We start from the raw sequence: 24,139 nt of genomic DNA on the forward strand, positions 1-24,139 counted from the left end.
AGGTTCACTTTTCTGGATAAGTGCTGCGTGCTGAGAAAATTAATAGAGCAAAAGAAAATTCAACAACTGAAATTTCCCAGCCTAATTCAGTGTTAGAAATTACAGAGGTGACATATCATGACCGTGGTGATGATATTGTTAGAGTTATGTATGAGTTTCTTTGGTTAAATGACACATCCCTCTGTGTTTGAAGCACCGTGTCTTGGGTCAGTCCTCAGCATCTTACATCTCAGATTCAGAAAGCTAAGTTATTCTTCGCTCACCTCTGCACAGCAGATGCCTACTTCCACATTTTCTCACTAATAAGAAAGAGTTGCTTTATGATCAGATTTGTGCTGAAGTGCCTGGCTGGATGTTACCTTTCACTTTGTCTTTTTATTATGATTATTTGTGATATTCTCGGTGTGGGATAAATATTTTCTGTTAGGCTATTCTTTTTTTTTCTTTTGGTGAAATATCTGAGATATCCTGCAGAATTTCAGAAAACTGTTTCTTGTAACCTACAGACATCTTTTGTCTGTAAATAGCTTCTTCTTAATAGAGGTGGTTTGCATTTTAAAGGTTTCTCCTGTTGGTTATAAATGCCTTTATCTGAGAGATAATTGACAAAAATGTCTTGGGGAGTTGTATCCATATTTTATTGTTATAACTATGAAATGCTAACTTGGAGGAAATTTGTAAATACTCCTCTCACAGGAAACAAATGTGATGTGCTGCTTGGAGGAAATGCTGATGGGAGACCTGATCTTGGAACTGATTGTAAGTCCTTTCTTTTAAAAAAAAAAACTGTTGAAATGTGTAATTGTACAAATTTGAAAGGCTGCCTTTAGGGTTGGAATTATACTGCTGGAATTTGGAGAAGTTAAAATTATTACTGGTCATTATAGAAAATTAGAGCTTAGGAATCTGTTAAATATCTGCAGTTGACTTTAATTTTCTTATTGCAATTCTTACATCTTCAGTAGGTTTTCGTAGACATTCTGGCTGCCTTCTTCAATGAGGTCTACTACTTGGCTTCAGATGCAGTAAAGTGACAAGTTACTTTTTCTTCATGAGCTGAGATCTTGTAAGGTGATAGGTAGTGCTAACTCCTACACAGCAAAATGCTTAAGCATATGACTGTGGCAGAAAAAAACATGACAGAGTGTAAAGGAAATGTTTTGAGGTTGGCCTAGATGACCTACAGGATGCTAGGTCAACATCAGCTGCTGAAGGGATTCATCTCTGCCTTCATCAGTCCTTCCACATGAGCAGAAGTCTTTTCTAGACTTTTCTAGTCATGTGGAAGCTCTGTTTCAAGTGGTATTTTGTTTGCTTGTTTGGTTGTGTAAAAATGTTTGATTAAAGACTGGGGAATACTTGCACAATAAAATGTCTGTATACTGACATGAACTTAAAGCAGGTTGGCACCTGGAGTCGTCATACGACTAACAGAACACAGGTTCTGTTTGTAGGTTGGATGTGTTCCAATTGGGATGATCTTGGAAAAATTATTCCCCTTCTAAGTTGTTTACAGTGGCTACATAACTCAAAGCAGGGCCTCTGTGGCGTTGCTGTGATATATATTGAAGTGAGGCGCTGTGTCACAGGGAAATGTTCTTCCACACTAGTTCTTTGGAATGAACGTGCTCAGTGTTCATCTATGTGGAAATGTGCTTGTTGGAAGTTGAGTAGATACACTCACACGTCAGCCTATAATCATCAACTTCCTCTGCAGTGTTCACAGTTCAGTGTGGAAAACAGGCTTGGACCTGCAGAAACGTGTCCTCTACGTGCTGTCACATGTAAGATATGAGCACCTCTGTACTTCAGGGAAGAGCCAGAGTGTAGCTCACTCACTGCATCCGCACCTGGGTTTTCCCCATCCTATTGGCAGTGTGAATCTCAATCTTCCTGGTGGAATTAAACCAATTAATTCCCTTCTGTTTATGGACCTCAAGACAGGCTGAGGTTGGCATAGGGTCTGAGTTGTTGCCTAATCATGCGCATACACTGATGGATGCTATAGATGTATCCAGAGCAAGTAAGCTTTTTGGGATGCAGATCAATGCAGTTACTCCAAAGCCAGATCTGAAAGCAGAAGCTGTGCAGCTGTGTCAGCATGCTGGTTCTTGCCCTGAACACTCCACAGGGCTAATCTGCCTCACGGAAAAGCCTTGTCATTGTAGCTCACCATAACTAAGAGGTGCTGGCCCAAGGTGTCACAGGAAGTTTGTGGCAAGCAGGGGAACTTGATCCATCCTGGCTAGGAGCAAAATCACTCTGATGATCAGTTACTTTCCTTATTTTCCTGGTAATCAGTGCACCAGCTGTGCTTTGAAGGTCCCTTTTTCCTCTAGAAACTAGTGTTTTCAATTACCAGGATCTAATCATCTAACTGCATTCTGTGTTACCCAAAAAGATATTACATATATGTGCATATGCATAAACTCAATTTATATACATCTGTTAATACATAAGATGTTGAGCTAATTCCGGAATGTGATTCTTTTTTGGTAGAGGTTTTTATTCCATGTTCCCATTTATTGAGCTGTAAACTTCTGCCAAATTCAGGATGTAGTTATTATGAAGTTATCAGTCTTGCTAGTGCTGTTTTTAGTTCTTCTTATTGCCAACATGGGGCACTGAGAGGACTGTTGTAGTTAAACCCAGCTTCAACTCAGCACTGTGCAGCTGTTTGCTCGATTACCCCAAGTGGGATGGGGGAGAGAATCAGAAAAAAGGTGAAACTTTGGTTGAGATAGAATTGAATAAGATAGAAAGGGAAGGGTGACGATAATTGTAATGATTGAATACACAAAACAAGTGATGCACAGAGTAGTTGCTCACCATCATCACTGACCAATGGCCAGCCATTTTCTGAGCAGAAGCAGCCCTCCTAGCTGATTTCTTCCAGTTAACTTGTTCAGCATGATACCACATGGTGTGGAACATCCCTTTGGCCAGCTTGGGTCAGCTGCCCTGGTTCTGTCCCCTCCCAGCTCATTGTACCCCCTGCAGTATCCTTGCTGACGGAGCACCGGGAAAAGCTGAAGTGTCCTTGACTCTGTGTAAACACTGCTGAACATCAACTAAAGTATCAGTGAATTATCAATATTATTCTTATTCTAAATAATTCTCATTCTAAATCCAAAGCACAGCACCATACCATCGCAGAGCCAGGAATGTGGCCTTGCAGCCCAGAAAGCGATCTGTGTCCTGGGCTGCATCAAAAGAAGCACGATCAGCAGATTGAGGGAGGTGATCCTTCCCCTCTCTACTCTGCACTGGTGAGACTTCACCTGGAGTACTGCATCCAGATGTGGAGTCCTCAGTACAGGAGAGATGTGGACCTGTTGGAGTATGTCCAGAGGAGGGCCACAGAAATGATCCAAGGGATGGAACACCTCCTTATGAGAGGCTGAGAGAGCTGGGGCTGTTCAGCTTGGAGAAGAAAGGCTCTGAGAGATCTGAGAGTGACCTTTCAATATATAAGGGGGTATGAAGGTCAGGCTGGACCAGTCTCTAAGCAGTCTGATCTAGGTGTGGGTGTCCCTGCTTATTGCAGGGAAGTGGGACTAAATGATCTTGGAAGGTCCCTTCCAACTCAAACAATTCTGATTCTATGATCTGCAAGAAAGAAAATTCACTCTATCCCAACTGAAATCAGTGCACCGTGTTTCTATCCTACTTGGACTTTCATCAAAATAGCCTTCATTGTCTGCTCAAAAGAAAGTATTGCAGTATTAGTACATGGATATGTCTTTGAGAATGCAACAAGCATTATTTTTTCCCCTGTAACTGTAGAAGGCAATCAATCAAAGTCCTTTTACTGACAGCTGATTTAGACCTGTAGCAACTCCTGCAGTTGCATGCAAGGGAATAGCTGCTGCTCCATTATCTGCAGTTTTATTTTGATTTTATCTAAGATTTTGGAAAAAATAAACCAACAAAAAACAAACAAGAAGAAAACATTATTTTTCTTATATCTTCAGGGATTGATACAACGATCAGATCCGTACAGATTTTGGAAACACAGCAACTAATTGACAGTCGCTATTGTAGTAGAAATCTACAGTGCAGGTAAGTAAATTATTTTATTATGCTTCATTATACTGGGGTAGAATACAATTAAGGTGGCATGACTGTCTGGCTGGCTCCTTCTCGCTGTTGTTTCCTCTTGTGTCTGTGCATTTTTTCCTCCCTTTAAGTAATTTTTCTTTTTCAAATTTAAATATATTTCCATGTTTGTTTGTTTGTTTGTTTTCAAATATACCATCTGTTTTGAAATCCTATGTGCACTAATGTCATCTTTTTCAGGTCTGGAAATTACAGCTGTAGTATTCCCATTAGCAAGTACACACCCATAAATGTGGAAATCTCACTGGAAATCAAGTAAGTATAATTAAGGATAATATAATGATAATGTTATGAGATAGTACTTTGTTTTTGACAGTAATTCTTGCATTATTTCTATTGTGGCACTAATTTGTCCATATTCAGAGAAGTGGGACAAATCTATGCACGGGCAAATCCTTCTTGTAGACTCTTGGGTTGATCTTCTGCTGCAACACAGGCCCAGTGCCAATCTCAGTTTAAGGACAATTTCATCCATCGATGTAGGTATTAAAATGCAGTAATCTTCAGGTGGAATCTTAATATTCATTTGAGCAGACATGTACTAATGAATTGTCATGGATGTGGCCTTTGGCATAGGAATTTGAGCTTATTTTTGTTTGTTTGTTTTAAACGTAGAGGAATATTATTAAGAACATACAAAAACAACTTATGTGAACACCTTTTCTAAACATGAAGGGTTTTTGGGACTAAGACTGTCTTTTTGCCTGTTATGCTAAGCCCTGTAAAAGGGAATTCTTGTGCAGGAATCTTTGGCAATGCGTAACATTACGATTTGTAGCAGGAAGAAGTAGCAGACTTACCTCTAAGCAGTTAGTTTCACTTCAAATATAAATCTGGCTTCATCATGTTCTCCCATGTTCTCCCATAGTAACAAATCCTTTCTTTTGGGGATCATCTCTGATAAAGGTCACTGATAGCCAGAACAGCTGCCAAGGACTGCTTGATGACACTTCATGATTCCCTTGTCTTCAGTACAGTGCTTTATAAAGTTATGTATGGCCCTTAGGCCCAGCTTTTTGATTTTGGAATACAATGGTAGTCCTGAAGCAACTGCTTGTTTCATACAACAGTTGAGCATCTGTCTATTGGGTGTATGCCATTATAAACTAATAACACAACACTCTCATGTAGGGATTAATACACGATTCCCAGAGTTTCACTGAAACAGTTGCTGAATTTATTTTGGATATTGTTTTTTTAATTTGGGGATGAGTTTTTCCAGTATGTGCCTTCAATAAAAATAGCTACAAAGCTGAAGAACAACATAAAACCAACAAGAACCAAACAAGAGTGGTTTACTAGATTACTGCTGTGTCTCAGTACTGTAAAACACTGTGAATACCTACAAATTTGGGAAACTTTTATGCCCACAGAGTAAAATCAAATGAAACTAACACATGATACTGACAGTCCCTTAGGACACAGGGAATGCTGTATGTGAATTCATTGCTCCCCACTGCAAAAACTGTAAATAGTCATGCCAACTTTTCCACACCTTCTGCTTTTATTTTGCCTCTAGCCATTTGCATATATGTATTCCTTTGGATCTCCAGAGTACCTTTGCTCTGGATGCATCTGGTAAGATAGGAGATGCTGTGCAATCTCTAGGGATAGTTTGGAGAAGATACGGCTATAGGGTCTTTGCTCTTGAAGAATTATGAATGAAATTCTGTTTAACACTGTATACCCAGACAAGGACACTTTTACTTCTTCTCATGATATATCTGCATGTGTACAGGGACAAATGGAAGTTATTTATATACATTTATATAGATCCTGATCTTAAGGCTTTTTTTATGTTTGTTTTTTATAAAATTATCTGCTGTTGTGTTTAGGTGCCAGAGCACTCTTTGACATAGGCATGTGATGCCTGTGGATGACATAAGCCATACAATTCAGGCATGTTGTAACCATTAATTTGTACAAAAACTCGTATACGACAGCTTCTGGTATGAATGTGCTTGAAGTTTGAGGAAGTTTAGTGTACATGTCTAAATTTATCTTAACAGCTGCAAAGACCACCCAGGTTTCCAAATACAAAGCTTCCTCCCTGCCTGGGGGGGAATGGGACAAGTTTAGAGGTTGGTGGCTCAGGTTCCTTTGTATGAACCAATGAAGTAAGGTCCTTTGCTTTATTTCTCCAGAATTGAATTCTTTGGAATGTTTACCTGTGATTATATTGTATTATGTTTGTGATTTCTCTGTTTAAGAGTGATGAGGTAGATCCTTGTTTTTCTCTTTCTTGAAGCACAACAGAACCATTAATTATATTTCTCTGCAAAATCACATTTGGAAATTATTGCTCCTATTATTCTTCAAGACGAAACAGTGTGAAAAATTTCCAAGAAACCACACAGGTAATGTTCTTTAAATTCTTTAAACAATACTCTGGCTTACAGGAATCAACTATACACACTGCCCACCATGTGGTTGTTTTTTCATCTCTTTCATGGAGGTACTGTGCCATAGTGAATATAAAATTGAGCTTCGTGTAGAAAAAAAGTATTCAGTTTTCTGATGGTTTTGGCTATTGAAACCATACAGTGCTTAAGTATTTTATTTGCTTTCATATCTTCACTTGCTTGTCTGTCTAACTCAACTCCAGAGATAGTTAAGAGTACTTTTCACCCAGGGCATTAGGAGAGTTGTCTAACCTCTCATCTTCTGTACTTTTCCATTATCGTCATATGGGCAGTGAAGTACAATTTTTAAGCTTTGAATGCACTAAAAAAATATTGGTAGTATTTCCCTTTATTCTGTGCAAACAGGAGTTTACCAGCAAACCCCTCTAGGGAAAATTATTCAGTGAAAAAGCAAGAAAAGTTTTCTGTCATTCTCTTTGTTGATGGGAATAAAAGTTAAAGCATCTTAACTTTTCCCAGGAGAGATGATCTTGCAAACTTTCGATTGTGTCCAGTAAATTAATGAAGACCCTAAACTCCCCTCCAGTTCTCTGGAAGTATAGGACTCTTCCACGTGACCAGGTTCTCAGATTTGTCCACTTAGCTTGGAAATGTTTATTCTGGCTAAAACAGTGGGAAAGGCTGAAGCAAGGATAGTAACACTTCTCCTAAACGGAGTAGAAGAAACCTCTGCTAAGACGAGATCTTCTAGATTTCTGATTCATGGTACCATTCACAATAAGTTCTTAATTAGTTTTAAATTACTTTTTTTGCACTTTAACAGATCAGAGCATTTGGGATACATTTGTCCTTAAGTTGACTTTCTGATAAACTTTTTAAATGTCTTCACAAAAAGTTGCAGGCTTCTCTGCAACTGCTGCAAAGTCATCAGACTGAAGTAAATAAGTTGTCCAAGTTTTGATCTATCAGCTGTGATTCTAATAGTTCTTGAAATTAAGTCAGTCCCAGAGAGTTTTCCCGTGCAGAAATATCCTTGAAGCTTACTGCCAAAAGTGGTCAAAGTGATTTTCTGTGTCAACCTGAAATCTACATCAAAAGACTAAAGCTAACTAGCCTCCAGCAGCAGTGTGCATTAAGTTTGATGTGACTTGGAATAGAAATGCTGCCTGGTTGGATAATATTTGTCAAGAGGATTTTTCTAAGGACTGGAAGGCTTATTACCTACCAAAGGGCAGGATGGCAATCATTCAGACTCCAGGCAATATATGTATAAGTCTTACCATGTGAACACACCATCTCCAACAGAGAATGTGTCAGAAGGAAGGGAAAGATGAAGGAAACACTTGAAACTGAAGAAATGAGTTATCACAGGCATACCTAAATGGATCACCAGGTCAACAAGAGGTGAAGATTGAATTTTATTCTGTGTAGCATAAAAAATTCAGATACAAAATCTGTTATTTCAGTTATACTTGGCAGGACGCTGGAATCAAAAGAAAAGTGAAATCTTCCCTTCAGACTTTTTTGAAACACTGAGTAAAAGTGCTGCTCATGTCTTTAGCATATGTGTAGGAATTTTCACTGCCTTCCAAGGACTGCTAATGATGCTGTTTCAAAATCAGCAGAATTGCCATTTGTTGCTGTTATGCTTGAAAGCTTTTGGGCCACATGGCACATCAGGGACAATCCCTACTTGCTGTGGGATTTGCTTGGAAAACTAGAGTTATACAGTTACTCAGAGCCAGCTGAGAGCTGCAGGGAGCCAGATGTCTGTCAGATCCTATGCAGAGCTGATCAGAGGAAACCCAGATTTGCAAGGTTTAAAGTCAGCACTTTGTCTTTAAATGCTCCGCCTGCGGCTATCAAGTCTCGTTATCGTAATTATTTTGCACTGCATTTATCAATGAAATGTTTCCAGAGCCTATTCTTCTCAACAGTTTCATGTGAAATCAGGTTATCTAATCTCTCTCTCACTTATCATCTAGGGACGTCAGCATATTTGGACTCTCCCAGTCGCTAGGCTGTATGACAGCGCTTACTATTTCCGCGTAGCCGCACCGGTAAGCCTTTTTCAAATGGGAACACAAGAGACAAATATCATTTGAGCTGAAAGGAGAAGATCCCGTATGAATCTCTTTTATTTTTCTTCTGCAGGGTCTTGTGAGCTGCTCAACAGATCCTTATTATGCTGGAATTTTTTTTACTGATTACTACTTCTATTTTTATCGGAAGTGTAACTAAAATGTTGCTGATCACTCTGTACTTTGGAAAAAAGAAAAAAAATGAAGTTCTTGATATGAAAAAGAGACTTGTGTATGGCCCTGGATTTTTATAAGCGTTTTACTGAGTTGTATGCCATTTTCTTGTTTGTTTTGCTTTTAAATTAAAGAAAAATAAAATTTTTGACAACAACTGTAGTTCTACATTTCCAGGAACTGTTTCTAAAAGGTCATGAGGCAATAGAGTACATGACGTATAAACAAATAATCCCATCCATCTTAGTGCAGTTGCATGATAGTATACATACAGCAGACAAAAACAAATGGGTGGGAGCTCTGCTGAACTGGGATATACTCCAGCCTTCAGAAGATGGTAAGATAATAAAATGTTACTTGCAGTTAGAAGGCGTAATTCTGTCCTGCAGCAATTTAAGTTCTCTTAGTACCTGCTGCCTTTTGTTTGTACATAAACCTACTTCTTCTCCAGAACCTAACAAAATTTCCAGGGAGAAGTGAAGCGCTGCGCAAATGTCCTCTAAATTAAATGCTGTAAATTGAGTAACAGCAGTTTGATTCCACTGTGTGTAAATATTTCCATCTCAGAAAGTAGGCTCTCGTTACCACTACAGTTGTGTGACTTAACAAAGCTGCAGCTGTTTGGATGAGATGTGTTTCAGGTAACTTTTCTTTAAAACATTACAGCAGAAATGAACTGCTTACTCCTAATTTTCTTGGTGGTTGTGATTTGTGCTAGTGTGATGAAAGAAGAGAAATATTTGAGAAGAATAATGACTTGCCTGCACAGCTTTCCAAGATGGATGTGGATACACACTTGCATGGGAAAAAGTCAAATGCAATTTCACATTAGTTGCTCAGACAAAAGGAGCACAGATGGAATAACCAAAAACAGTATGAGTAGTGATGTGGGACATGCCTAGAACAACCAACCGTTCATTTTGTGTGGAGAAGGGAAAATAAATTTAATGGTGAGACTGTAGGCTTTCTAAGATTTATAATGTAAAAGTTAATGTGTGGGCAACCTTGCTCTGCGTGAGCTTCTTTATTTAGTGGTGGAAAGGAAACATGAGGAAGAAAAATTAATCTCTGAATATGAGCTAACCATAGTCTTTGTAAACACCAATGCATCTTAATTGCATATTTCTTGCCTGACAAAGTGATGGCAGAGTTTAATTTGTTTCTGTTTCTATGGCTTCATTTGCTATTTCCTTTGTCAGTGTTTCTGGATTTCCTTTAAGAGTGATCTTCTTACTGATTTTTTTAGTTTTATGTGTTTCTGTTAGTGGTTATTTTTTTTTTAGCTTGGGAAGTATTTACAAAGCAGATGACATGTTCTGTTGTACTTTGAATCTTCAAATCCAAAAGCATCGTTTGTTTGTGCCTGTAGCTTTTTATGGTCCGTGCTTGACAGCAATTCCTAAGAAACATCACCCAGTCTCAGATGAACAATAATGCTGTGTGCATTTTGAAAGAAAATACAGATTGATTTTTCCAAATGAAAAATGTGGTTCTAGAGCACTCCAGAGTCTTGTTTCTCTGCCATTTCTGTTTCTCAGTGACAAAGCTACAACAGTTGTTAATAGCGGGCATTACAATGTAATTTGAAACAAATCTTGTGATTAATGAGTTACGAATGTTTTACATGTGCTCTACCTGGACCTGCTCACAATGTGGCTGAATTGCAGAGACCTTCAGACATCCCTGGAATGTTTTCTGCTAACTTGGGAGGAGGAGGGGTGGGGGGAGCTGAGGCAAAGCAAACTCCAGCCTGGGTGACAAGCCAGATATGAATAGGGCAATCTGGTACAATCTGAGCTCGATTTCAAACCATGTTGTTCATATCAAGAATATGATACAACAATTCATATTTTTACTTGATTTTAATGCAAACTGCATAGCCTGATTTTCAGACATTGATCTAGCAGTGGCATTTTTAATGAGGACTGAGGTCACCTGAAAGCCTGATGAGCTAAGAGAAGAGGCTATAGATGGGAAGTCCTATGGAAACAAAAAAAAAAGAGGTACAAGAGCAAAGTGAGTGATTCTGGGGTAAGTCTCCATCTGGAAAGGGCAGTAAAACTGTTTTGCCTTCAGGCACAACCTGAGCTGAAGCTGTACACTGATCATTCTGCTCTCTGCCTGCAGCTCAGTTCATGTAAAACAATGCTCTCTTTCATTTGGGTGAGGTCTGGTAAGTAGTGAGGAAAGTACTCCTGGTGCACTGGTCAGATGATGTGAACCTACTGTGAGAAGCCAGCAACCTAAAAACTGAGTTAGGGTCTGGCACAGCACAGGGTTGAAGTAAGTGTCCTCCCCACCTGCATTTTTTTGCACTACTTTAGCTTGCTTTCTGAAATCAGAAAAATATTTGCATTAAGAATCATTAGCAAGTGAAGTTATACCTGCAGAGTGAGAAGTTCCTCACTCAGGAATTATTCACTTCTTATCTTACAAAATCCATTGGAACCTAAGACAATCCAAATAGAAATTGAAACTAGATTTGTATCACATCTACTCCTCCTCTCACTGTTGAACTTCGTGCTAGAGTACCTTAGAAGTAATCATTGTAGATATAGAAACTAGTTCCAGGATACATAGAAAAATAATCATAATTTAGAAGCTAGTTGCAGTATTTTAAACTAATTGCAGTGTTTTAAGACTTCTGTTTGGTGTGGTGCTTTATTTGAAGGCTTTTATATAGTGACAGCACAGTATACTTAGAAGCACTGAACATGTATGGTAGAAACTTGCTATAGAAATTATTATAGGAATATAGGAAACTTGCTATAGTTTGCTGATCCTACCTTCATCCCTGAATAATTCACTTAATGTCTCATCTAAATTGTGGCACAAAGAAACTGAATTTCCTGTAGAGCTATGTCCTGAACCCTGACAGTGCCCTGCTGAAAAAACCCATCTGCTCTGCCATCCCTTGGATCTTTCAGCCACATAATATTTGCTTCCTCCCACCTTCACATTGCCCCAGAGAGAACTGCACGTGTTTAACTTTAGCTGTTCAGTTTGAATGCTTTGGTCTTGGTATGTTAATTCAAAGTCCTTGTTCAGCTTGAACTCTGTAGCTGTCTCCTACAGAGATGCTTCTTCTGCAAAAGCATGAACGTTTTTTTAAGGGGACAGCACTGATTGGAAGAAATGGTTTTGCTGCTAAATTTCAACATCCTGCTCCCCTGTGTATGCACAGTACTTGTCACTTTGTTCTATTCTAATAGATATATCTTTACTCACCGTGGAATGAATAACTTTAATGAACATTTTCAAGCCTCCGAATAATACTCCCAATGGCAGCTGCTGGCTGTGTCCCACACTTCTAAAAGTGTTTGGCTGAAAGGACAGTTCATCCCAAGGAAAAGCCAAGACATAATCATGTCCCTGTCCCAGGTTTTATCTATTTTTGTCTGCAAATTTGCTCAGATGGTGATTGCATGCCTGGGCGATGCTGTGCAAGCCCTGTGGGTGCTGCCTTCAGGGGAGGGCTTGGCCAGATGTGTAGGCTGCCCTGAGCTGTCACTGGGCCACATCCTGGATGCAGGAGAGGATCAGGCACAGCAAGAGAGGTGTTCAGGCACTTTGGTTGGTCCCAGTATGTCTTACACAGATCCAGTATTGATTAAAGGATGAAAGCGTTGCTGCACTTGCAGCCTGAGGCAGCCTGATCACCTCACAGTGTCTTCTCCCCACTCCAGCTTCCCCAGATAACGTTTTCTACCAAAATTGCACCGGAGTGAACATAGTGCAAGTGCAAGCCCTATATTCAAAATAACCAGTTTCACACTGGCAATCCTGACCCAATTTTAACATTGGTTGCTATGGTGCTGATGCAGGTTGGGTGGCCAGCACAGTCGGCGATGTGGGTATGATGCATGCGCCTTTTGTTGCCACCTGGCTCGGATCCAGCCAGTCTTTCCCTCTTCTCCCCTCAGCAGCTGGCAGCAGCCTACGTCTGCTGGCGAGGAGCAGCCCGGCAGCTCTCTGGTTTGTCTCCATAACGAGCTGCTGTCATTGGGTTTCCCTGGTTGGTCCAAGCTAGGGAAGCCTTCATCCCTCTGCTTGTGGGCTTTCGGTGGGTTCCCTCTCCTCTCCCCTCACTAGCTGCTTCCCAGCCATCCTGCATCACTCTTTCCAAACAGGGAGCTTGTGACAGTAATTCTAATCAATGAGATTTAAAGTAGGTCATCTTCTTAGCAAGGGGTAGAAGGGAAAGTGACTTTTATGAACAGGATTTAAAGCAAAACTCATTATTTTCAAGGCGGATGTTTTAATTTCTACTTGATGTTAAATATATTGCAATTGCCTACACACAGTAATATAAACACAGGATTTGCAAATTTGAGTTTAATGTTCATTTAGCGCACAGAGATACGCTGTGGGGTAATCAGTGTTTTGCATTTTTCATTCAATCTTAACGTTACACTTTCCCTTCCACAACATAATCTAAACCACAGACCAGCTGGCTGTGTTGATTAAAATCCTCTTTCTGCTTTTTATTAATCTTCATGGTTCTGCCCTAGAATTATGAAGTGGTCATGGTTTATCAGAAAGGAAATCTGTTGGAGCAGAATGCAGTATTTACAAATCAAGATTTCTGCTCAAAGCATATTGCTGATGCCTAAAGTAAGTCATGCCCTGAATGCTTTGTTATATGCAGAGAGCCTTACATGAGTTTGGAACAAAGCTCTTCAGATTAAATTACAAATAATTCATTATATATTTGGCAGACACGTGTCCTCAGTGAAAACCTTGATGAAGAGAATGTCACTGGGGATAGGGCTGACTGAGGACTTCTGTTGTCAATAGGCCAAATCCTGTCTTTCAGAGGGGTAGAGTCTTGAGAGCTCCACATGTGGACCCTTGTTACCTTTACTTCGAGAGTAGAAGGAAAATGGAAGGAACCAGGGGAAAAAAGGAGAGTAGAAGGAGAGTAAAAGGAGAGTAGAAGGAAAAAGGGGAGCATTGATCCAGGTGTCAAGGATTCCTCAGTGGTAAATCATGGAATCATTACAGCTGGGAAAGAGCACAAGATCATCTGGTCCAACCACTGAGGTTGGAAGGTAAGCAGTGGGAAAGCAGCTCTATCTGCCAAAATTCATCCAATAGGACACAGCCTGGGCCCTCCTTGCTCTGTACAAGTTCCTTGCATGAAAGCTGTTTGTCCATACTAGATGAGATTCACCCTAAACAAGTGGCATTCCTGAGTACACCTCATTGTGGATGTGCTCTGTGTGTTGTCAGTTTTATTTTTATTTACAGAAATAACTGTTTGAGCACGATGAATTGATTTTTTTAAACTAATTTGAAGTGATGATTAGGCAATCACTTTAGCATGCGTGTTTTCAATTATCTCTCATTAACAAAATGAGGCAGTAACTCAGTGTAATCTGTCCTTTCCTGATTTCTCACAAGGATGATTTACACCACCAATATTCTTGCTGAGGCGTTTAGATATCTTTGGATAAAGAAATAGTTAACATGGTTGTATCCTGTAGTTATGCCACCTGTACTTCAGCCAAGACACTACCCTTAAGGATAAATAGGCAGTGAGAATTTTCCACAGGCTGAGAGCTCAACTTTTCCCTTCCTGTGGTATATTGCTGTTGGGAACTGTGTCAACACATAACTTGGAGTAAGGGTAGGGACAGAGTGAGCACAAAACGATGGTGGATGCCTGTGATTGCTGCCTCAATGTAAACAGTAATGCATACTAATCCCTCAGACTCTTCTTACCTTGAAGACTGTTTCTCATTTTCTGGGTTGGCTTGGAATCTACTGCAAAACCTTACAGTTTTGCAATTTTTGTCTTCAGCATTTGGAGGGTTTTGGGTGAAAAAATGTCAGTTCTGGTTTCCACTCTCCACTTTTGTCTGTTTTCCAGTCAATACGATGCTGGTGGGCATTGACTGTCTGGATACAGACAGTTTGTGTGCATCACTTAAAAACCACCAAAACCCAAAAGATTACTGGGTAGGGCAGGTTAATTGACTCCTCACGGCTGCACAGCTCTTGTTTTAATTGGACTTTTGCTTTCTCAGGCATTTTCTGAAACACAGAACATACAGTGGCTAAGCTCTGTCTCAGTATTCAATTGATGACTTCCCTTATAGCATCCTGAATTCCTATCTTGCTTCTCCCTATAGCACAGAGACTGAAGGAGCTCAAGCCATCCTTTTCACAGTTATCACTTTTTTTTGTGACCTACTTGCTTTAAGGATCGATTTTTTTGCCTTGTTTACCTGCTTTTGCTTTGTCTCTTGGTAAATATCATGTCAAATTCAAAATCCCTGCCCTTATCCTTCAGAAATATTCAGCAACTTGCAATCCTCTTGCTTTTATACTTGTTCCTCTTTTGGGGCCAACAGTCATGTAAATTCCTGTTAGCGTTTGCTATTTCTCAGAAACGCTAGCTCGGATTCTCACAGGTTATAAAGGCATGTTTAATGAACTTTCATACCATGATATTGCACGAGGACTGCTCTGAAAGTAATGCCTCACATTTCATTGTGTTTGCCCATGACATCACAGGCAGACATTGTGGTACAGCAGTAGCGATTGGACTTTCCCACCAATGTTCCATGACATTTTGCTGTTGTGTGACAGATGGCAGCAGAGGGGCAGTCTGACACAATTGCATCTGACATGGAAGTTTGTATGAAGCAAAAGTGTGTCACTGAATTCCTCCTCGTGGACAAAATGACACCCACTGACATTCATTGACACTTGCTGAACGTTTGTGGAGGCCAAACACTATGTGAGCATGGTGAGGTGGTGTGTGGTGCATTTCAGCAATGGCAACAGTGATTTGAAAGCAAACTACTTTCTGGAAGTCCATGCACCATTGTCACACCATTTAATGAAGAATGTCTCAAGCAGATCATCCATGTGAATTGGCAGATTACGATAAGAGAACAGTGTGTGGAGCTGAATATCAACTTCAATGCATTGGAAGCAGAGGTGGCGACTTTGGAATACCTCAAAGTTTGTGCCAGGTGGATCCCACTTAATGCACACACAGGACCAGAAAGAACGCCATATGCAAGTTTGTCAGGACATATTGAACTAACATGAGGCTGAAAGTGACAGTTTTATGGATCACATCATTATTGCTGGCGAGACGTGGTGTCACCGCAACAACCAGAATGAAAATGTCAGTCCTCAGAATGGTGATGCAAATTCCCCATAGAAGCACAAAACGCAGCCTTCAGCAGGTAAAATGAAGTCTTTTGGGATTGAAAAGAGGTTTCTGGATTGCTTGGAATGGGGATGAACCATTGACTCTGACGCACTGCATTGTGACCCTGACTTAGCTGAAGGCTTGAACATCCAGAGTCAGGCCAGAGAAGAAGACAACCTTTCTCTTGCGACACAGTAATGCCAGGCCCTATGGAGAAGATAATGGAGCAATCTGCCAGTCTGGGCTGTCCTACCACACCCACTGCACAGCCTGGGTTTGACACCTTTTGCCTTCTGTCTGTCAAGACTGAGGAAAGATAGACTGTGTGGGCAACAGTTTCCTGGCAGTGACACCATCATAGCAGACGTGAAACAGTGGGTCACCTCTGCTGGTGCAGGTTTTTTACCAGTGGGGCATGCAGGCTCTTGTTCATCACTGGTGAAAATGCACACCTAACAGTGGTTACTCTGTTGAAAAATAGTGTTTTGCAGTGAGATTTGCTCTATCAAATAGTACTGTTGTGCTCTTTGTCTATGTTGTAGTTTCCATGGAAATAACCAGGAGGCATTACTTGCAGAGTGACCTACATGCCTTCAGTGGGCTTCTGTGCTTGGAGAGGGTTCAGCTGCTTCCATGTAACACTGGTAGCCTTCTCTCACCCAGGCCTCGGGGTGGGCAGGGCTCTGGGTTCAATCACACATGTTCCTTAGCACAGAACACAAGCACTTCACAAAGCAGAAGATATAAAAATCAACAGAACTTCTTAACAAGAAGTTTGCCAACTTTGTTTTCCTGGGTCACTTTACTGTCCCTTAAGTATTTCTTTTTATGTTAGGTTATGCAGCTAAGAGTATTTTTGAAGACAACAAAAAAGGCTGACCTAAAGGATCTCCCTCAAGTTGGAGCAAATCTTGGAGATGAATGAGTTTTGGGTTTCTTTGCTTCTGTTCAGAGAGCTACCAAGAATCATACCCTCTGTTTTTACGTATTTAAACTGAGTTAGGCAATGTGATTACACAAATCAGAAACCTGTCTGTATATATAAGTGGCAGCTGATGATAATGTTTCTGGTATAAAGTATATGCAGAGACTTTTTTTCAGTGCAAAAAGAAGAAAAGAAATCCTAACCTGACAAAGTCAAGCATGTTTAAGGAGATGGCTGCGAGAAGACCTACAAACTGTACATAATATATGACTTTCTTTCTCTTCTATGCCTGCCCTCTGAAAAATGAAAAACTACAAGGGCTGAAACTGAAAGCATCATTAAATGTTAATCTGCTGGGGCTTCCTTAGTGCTAGTGAGGTCAGGTTCTGTTGCAGAATATGGTGACAGATGGAGTTTCCTCTGTGAAATAATGCAGCTCTGCCAAGCACTGTCAGCAGGCAAGCCGCACGTCCCTGGGCACATGCTCTCACACACACCCGGGGCTGGAGGGGTGCAGGAACACTTGGGGAAGGCACTGTGTGAGGACATGGAGTGGGGGGACCAGCTTCAAGTCAGGCCCAATACTAAGCTCTATGTCTCTTGGAGTCTACTGTAACCTCTGGGCAGGAAAAGGCTCTTTCTGAAAATGGTTTGTCCTGTAGCAGTGCTGAGTCAGGGGATGCTGTGAAGGGCAGGCACTGGTCCCTACAGAGCATGGTTCCTGTATTTTTCATCAAGTTATACAAAAAAAATGCCAATCTTGGAGACTTAACCATGACTGCAAAATTATTTTTAAACCTCTTGGCTGACAGAGTTTTTCCCATAAACAAGTGAAGATACATTGCAACTTAGACAGAAATGCAGGGCAGGGGATGGCCTTCGCTTATTGTCTAGATAGAACTGATTTTGAATGGGCCTCCTTGCCCATTGCTATGCTTTTTGCTTCATGACTTTGTAACTCACCAGCTAACTGAAGATGATGGCAGGAAGACAAACCATGTAAGTCCCTTCCTAAATCTTCAACACAGCAAAAATTGGAACAACCTCCAAACCAGTGTCTGTCCCAAGTCCTTTTTGCTAAACATAATCCTTTACAGCGGAGCTGAGACTGCGCCCCAGGCTGGCAGAGCTGGCATGGGAGGCACTGCGATCTTAGGGGCTGCCCAGGTTCAGGCAGGAAACAACATGAGCACTGGTTTGATGTGACCTACCCCACGACCATTTCAGGGAGCTGGTCAGCAAGCCTCACCCTCTACCTCCAGTGCACAGCAGAGCTCTTCCCACTGAGCCAGCAGACGAAACAAAGAACGCCTCTAGTGCTAATGTACAGGTTCTGGTGTCCTGAAGCTCTGGGGGTGTTGTCTTTGCCTCAGAGCTGATCTGTTCAGTTTTGGTGATGAGATAGCAAACTATACAATATACAAACGTGTTTCAAGCAGCACCTGAGATGTACTTTCACCATCAATAAATAATACAATGTTTAGGGTTTTACCAAAACCCTGAGCAATGACACTTCACTCAGTTGCTGCTGCTTATGAGCCCAGGGTAGCACATTTTCCCAGTGTGAGCAATTTCCAAAAGTAATTTGCTGGGCTTGATTGACTTGATTGGATGACGATGGTTTGTGAAAACTAAACAGAGCTTTTAAACTGAAGGGTTGGAACAAGAATTGAGTTTTTATATTCAGGTTCTTTCCTCAGCTGGAACAGGATCCAACCTGATACAAATAGGCTGTGTCACTTAAGCATTATATCAAACAAAAAGAAAGCAACACAATCATTTGCTAATAGAAATACAACCAAAGTTGTAGTATTTTCTAGCTTTTGAGACATATATAAGCCTTCATTCTTAGTGAAGAAGAGAGAAATGCCTAGAATATGAAGATGGCTCATGCCAGAACAGCATAATGTCATAGAACCACACTGTTGGTGGTGTAGCTTAAAATGTCAGTAAGTTAATGCCAAGCTTTAGCTGACAAGCAGTTCTGGTGTCCATGAAGTGGGGACAAGGCAATGCACTGTCAAGCTAAGCTAGGAACAACATGACAGACTGAAATACTTGACCTTACCAATAAGGGCACTATCAGAGCAAGGAGAGGAACTGCATCTTCCAAATTGCAGAACACCTCCAAACCAGCTGCTCATCTTTATTCTCCCACGGACATCTCCTAACCCCATTCAAGAGCTCTGCTCTGTGCCTACATTTCAGTAAGTGGCAAACGGTGAACTTGTGTAGGCTGTCAAGGAGTTCTGGAGTCTGATAAAGGTTTGTTCAGAAAGGCAGGCATGATCATGTTGAGGATGTGACAGTTTCATTCAGCATGCTGAAGATTACTAATCTTTTCTCTTCAATAGACAAGCCCTTGTTTTTTTGTGTGACAAATGCAGGGGAATTGTAAATATGGAGCAAGAGTGATGTGAATTTGCTTCTACTGAATGTTGCATCATGCTAAGCAGCTCTGGTCCAGATGTGGACAGTGATATCCAGCTCTTTATGTCTCTGAAGTAAATATTTCCAATTTCCTTGCTTGCTTATGCAGGGAGTACGCTGCATGTCTGAGCAGGGAGATGTCCATTTGTGTAAAAGAGTGGGTACTACATCTTCCAAAGAAAACCTGGAGACTTTGCTTTTCTTTTTCTTCTGTTACTGTTTCAGTGGATCACATTAGCTACTCAAACTAAAAGTGTGTAGCTGTTTCATGTGCAAGAAAGATGCAGTAATGATTGCTGTTGGATGATACCGTCCTGATCTCTGCAGTGAGCACTATGAAACCGAGGTGCTGTCACTTGGCTGTGCTCATTAGTGACCCAGAGGAGAATATGAGTCGTTACCTTGGTTGCATACACTGCTTGACACTACAGGATGATGGTAGTTGTTATCACAGTTTGCATAACTTCAGATATTTGTCCTGGTGATGAACTTCTCTTTCAAGGATCTGGGCAGGCAAGTTGATGTCAGGCCAAGTGTTGAATGCATTCATGCTGTGTAACTTACTGGGTGGCCAGGGCTAAACACCAGCTCCCAGTCTGCTGAAAGACATTTGGGCTGTGGCTGCCATACATCACAGCTGCAAGATGGGAGCCAGAGGGAGCCTGTGGAGCACAAAGGCCACTGGCTGCCTCCTTCATCCCCCAAAAACAAACCCACTCCCAGAATCAATCATTAATCTTGCTTGTCCAGCCAGCAGCAACTCTACTCTGGTTTTCTTATTATGTGATGCTTTATCCCTTGGAACAAGGGCTTGTATTGATTTTGTTTGTCCCACTATTTGTTGTTCTTCTAAATGAGTTCCTCCAAGAAACCTTAGTTAATTAAACAAAACTGGAAATGTGAATATTAGAAATATTTAATATGCTGATGTATCTTTGGCTCAAGCCCAGCAGGCAGGGAAGATAGGAACTCACAGGAGGACAGGAACACTGCCTGAGGAACTGCTCAGTGAAGAAGCCCTGTCCATTCTCAGGCACTTTGAGTGATTTCCAGATGAGATTCTGCTTGATGGCTCTTTCTTCAGTCGCAAACTATTTAAAGGCACAATGGTACAGGCTTGCTGTGAGGTGGGGATGGTGCATGCAGGCTGCAGAAGATGTTTAACCAGTCTCTGAGACTGCTTTGCACTCACTGGTTTTGCTTTTGTTTGGATTATAATGTCAAAGGACACAAAATAACCAAAGTACACACAGTCAGAATTTACAGGATTAGACATTTGACTGCTTGAGGAGGAAATAATGGAGTTTAGTTACCCGAAATGCAAGCTAGATGGTGCTAGAGCACACAATTGAGACGATGTTCAGCTAATAGCTGTGTGAAATTATAATATTCGGAATGAACTAGAATAAGAGAAACTCCTCAGAGTTCAAGGCTTTCTAGCATCTGGTTTTGCCTTTAGTATTTTTTTCTGACTGTGTAGAAGTGGCTTCTGCTTCCTCGAACCTCACAAAAAGCCTGGCCAAAACTTATGGAAACCTGCCTATTGTGTTCTCATATTGAACAGGTGATTACAGACGATCTTACTTCGTGATTTGAAATGAGGTAAGTGCTCCCCGCTGCTTCTCTGCAGAAGCTCTTTATTACCCCTCAGCGCCAAGCTGGGGTTCAGCACTGGGGATGGCACCACCATGGCCACTGGAGCAGTAGGTGGGAGAGCAGTTGGCATTCGTCAGAACCAAGGGGCAGGGAGGGAATGTGTGTGCAGCCTATAAAGAAGGACCCGTGTTGGTAGAGATGATGTTCCACAGCATTTGCAGGGTTGAAGGGCATAATCCCCATCTGAAATCAGCAAGAGCTGAACTCAGAAGGGTTTCTTGTACTGCAGATTTTCCCCAAGTGCTTACTTGGATACCACGCCAGTCCAGCCTGGGAAATGATGCACCCTTGGCTGTGAATGGCTTAGATGATTCAGCAGTTTTTTGAAGTTCTGGCTCATTAGGAAACTAGCAGGTTTGACCCAAGGGAGGAAAGAATTTCACTCTTTCAACTTTGGCTCCAGTCAGAAATTTTGAATCACCAGCGTGGCTATAGGATTGGATTCCTCCAGGCTCTGACCTCTTTCTAGTCCTGTGCCACTGCTCTGCATTTTAATGGCTCCTTAAGGCCAGATTGTCTCACTGGACCTAACTGAAGGGGCCATTGGGCATAAGTATGCATTTCATTCAGAGTAGAGGAGGAGATACTGTACAAATTAACAAAATCTCCTTTCATGTTTCATATTTTAGTAAACTTTCATTTTTACAGAATTTGAGATGCAAGATTTTTATATTTATAAAACATGGTCTATGGATGTCTAGTGCATTTATTTTATCCATGCGAGCAGCTGCACTGCAAACAAAGGCTGTTTGTTTGGGTAGAAATCCTGTATGTGCTCTGACTGCACACTCAGCAGCTCTGAATTGGTGCAACTTTGTCAATGTGGGGCAGATACACTAACGTCTTGGTGGAGAGGTGAGGTTTGATGGATAGACCTCTGGGTGGCGAGTCAGGAGATATATCTTCTATTTCTGGCCCTTCCCTTGACTTGCTCTTTGATCTTCTGCAGGACTTTCTCTGCTTTTCTTCTCTTACAAATGGTATGAAGACATTCTCTGTGACACATGTATGACTGAATGTAGCAGAAGGAGTAAAACTGGGAAAGCTGAATACGTTCAGTGCATTTAAACAAGCCTGGAAGTTAATGACATCACTGGCAGACAGCACTGACTTTGTGCATCTGGAGATCCAAACAGCCCTGCTCTATCCTGGCACATTTTGGCGTGAGTGTCAGGACGTGGTGACCATGATGTGCTTGACCAAACTTGGTGCTGACGTCTGGGACCTGAGGAGGTGGCTGAGATCGGTAGAAGTTCTACTGAAATACTCTGTCACTGCAAGTTTTGTTGCTGTTTGCCTAAATTTGGATGGCTCACGCTGCGCAGCTGGGCGTCCAACTGCCTTTTGGGTGCAATAGAGGGTTTTGTTTAGAACCAGCTGCAGTTATGATCAGCTGGGGCAGTAGCTTAGTGGAGGAGACCTTTCATATCCTTTCTTCTAACACTTACTGTTTTATTTGCTGTTCTGCGAAGCACATGTTGTGAGCTCCTGACACAGAGCTCACAGTAAGGAAGAACTGAGCTCTCTGTGCATCCTGCAGCAGAAGCACCCCAAGCTGCTGCCCACAGCTTTCTTTCTGCTCTCCTGAGGTCCGAGGACTGTACAGGAAAACATCCAATTCCCAAACTTCCACTGAATACTTTACTACTCTTCATTCTCTCTATGGGCTTACTTGCCCTTGAAATTTGCCCACGTTTAGGAATGGCTAAAAACTTGCTCACGAACTTAAAAAATTGGCATGAGACTTCCATGGGCATGGTGATGGTAGGCTAATGGTTGGAGTATAGGTCTTTTCTGACCTTAATGGTTCATGTTGCCAACACAAAGACCAACAAAGCTTACTGCTTATTATTATTATTAATACTGAAGAACATATTTTTGGAAGGAATCATTCTGACATGCATTATGTTCCTAGTCAGGTGGGCTTGTCCAGAATTCTCAAGTACCCCCTTCCCTAACTCAGTAATGGAAACGTACTGCAATCAACTTCCCAACATGTAACCTCAACTTCTTGAAGTGATGAATCTTCTGCCCTTATGCTGACTTCAGCTTCTTTAGATAAGGGAAGGAAGAAAGCAAAGGATTAAAAAACCATCTCCCCCTCTGATATGTTCAGAAACTACACTAGCATTGACAACAGGCTGGCTGATATTCATAATAATGTTTTAACTGGACTGCAGCAAAAGTTTCCACTAGTCTTAATAAGCTTTTGGCTGTTCATGTGTATTGCATGAAAGAATCCAGATTTATCAATGTCAATCTGTAAATTATTTCTGGCAATAATTTCTGGTTTTGCGTTAGAAGAGTGGGGGTCAAGGGAAAAAAACAGAGGTTTAAAAGAAGATGGGATTGTCTTCCTACCATTTAGTCTACTGTGTTTGATTTCTTCAGCTCTGTGCTGCCTGGAAATCAGCCCAAGATGTTACAACAGATGTCTGACAGCACTTCAGCTCACTGCTCGAGATCTGAGCAGTGCTGGGTTTGAAGTCAGCTGGTGGTAGCACTTGACCCAGGTTCAGTGAGCTCACCCCAGGGCTTACTGAGTGTGCTGTGATTGCTGGGGAACACTATCCAAGCAGATGTTTAGCTGGCAAACTTGCCTTTCTCTGTTGTTCTGTCCCCTGTGAGAACATGTGAAACACAGGATGCTGGATTTTCCTTGGGGGAGAAGCAGGCCGTGGGGAGAAGTGCTGGCTGGTGGTTGTAGCCAAATGTTCCCATCAGGAATTCAAACTGTCCCCCTGCACATCTCAAAGTGAAACTGCAAGATTTGGTCCACCGCCAGTGCTTCCAAGTTTCCTGCAGGGTCTGGTTTGTGAAATGAACTCTGCAAAACGTGTTCCATATGTTTGTTCCACCAGAAATCCTATTGGCTTGTGATACCACAACTGAGCTTGCTTGTGGATATTTGATCCCTGACTGGGTAAGATGAAGATTCGCTCTATCAGGAATTTAAAGTCAAATGTTAGTTCCACCTCAGCCTGGACTATATAGGTGCTGACAAAAATAGATAGGATGTTTTATTCCTGCCTTGAACAATGTGAGGTTCCTTTTCAGGGATTCCCAGATTGCTCTTACCTAGTAATTAAATCTTTATCATGTTTTTTTTGCCAAAAGCAGTACATTCAGCTCACAGAGGGGGATTATTTCTTCTGTATCCCTCCACTTGTCATACAAGATCTCCCAAGGCCCATCTGAACCTCCTCCTCCCTCTTAGCTGCAC

At 41.4% G+C, this 24,139-nt stretch overlaps 1 protein-coding gene across 4 annotated transcripts in view; it reads left to right on the plus strand.

Moving 5' to 3' along the window:
- Positions 1 to 10,227, plus strand: part of MYRFL (myelin regulatory factor like) — a 45,648-nt gene extending 35,421 nt beyond the window's left edge. For all 4 annotated transcript variants that reach the window (XM_048941090.1, XM_048941107.1, XM_048941098.1 and 1 more), the window contains 6 exons: positions 697 to 759; positions 3,975 to 4,062; positions 4,300 to 4,374; positions 6,368 to 6,476; positions 8,468 to 8,542; positions 8,637 to 10,227. In XM_048941090.1, coding sequence (XP_048797047.1) covers positions 697 to 759; positions 3,975 to 4,062; positions 4,300 to 4,374; positions 6,368 to 6,476; positions 8,468 to 8,542; positions 8,637 to 8,723 — 497 coding nt within the window. In that variant the 3' untranslated portion in view covers positions 8,724 to 10,227. The remainder of the gene's footprint in view (positions 1 to 696; positions 760 to 3,974; positions 4,063 to 4,299; positions 4,375 to 6,367; positions 6,477 to 8,467; positions 8,543 to 8,636) is intronic.
- Positions 10,228 to 24,139: the final 13,912 nt, after the last annotated feature.

The sequence above is a fragment of the Lagopus muta genome, chromosome 1 (assembly GCF_023343835.1).
Source record: "Lagopus muta isolate bLagMut1 chromosome 1, bLagMut1 primary, whole genome shotgun sequence".
Classification (NCBI taxonomy): Eukaryota; Metazoa; Chordata; class Aves; order Galliformes; family Phasianidae; genus Lagopus; species Lagopus muta.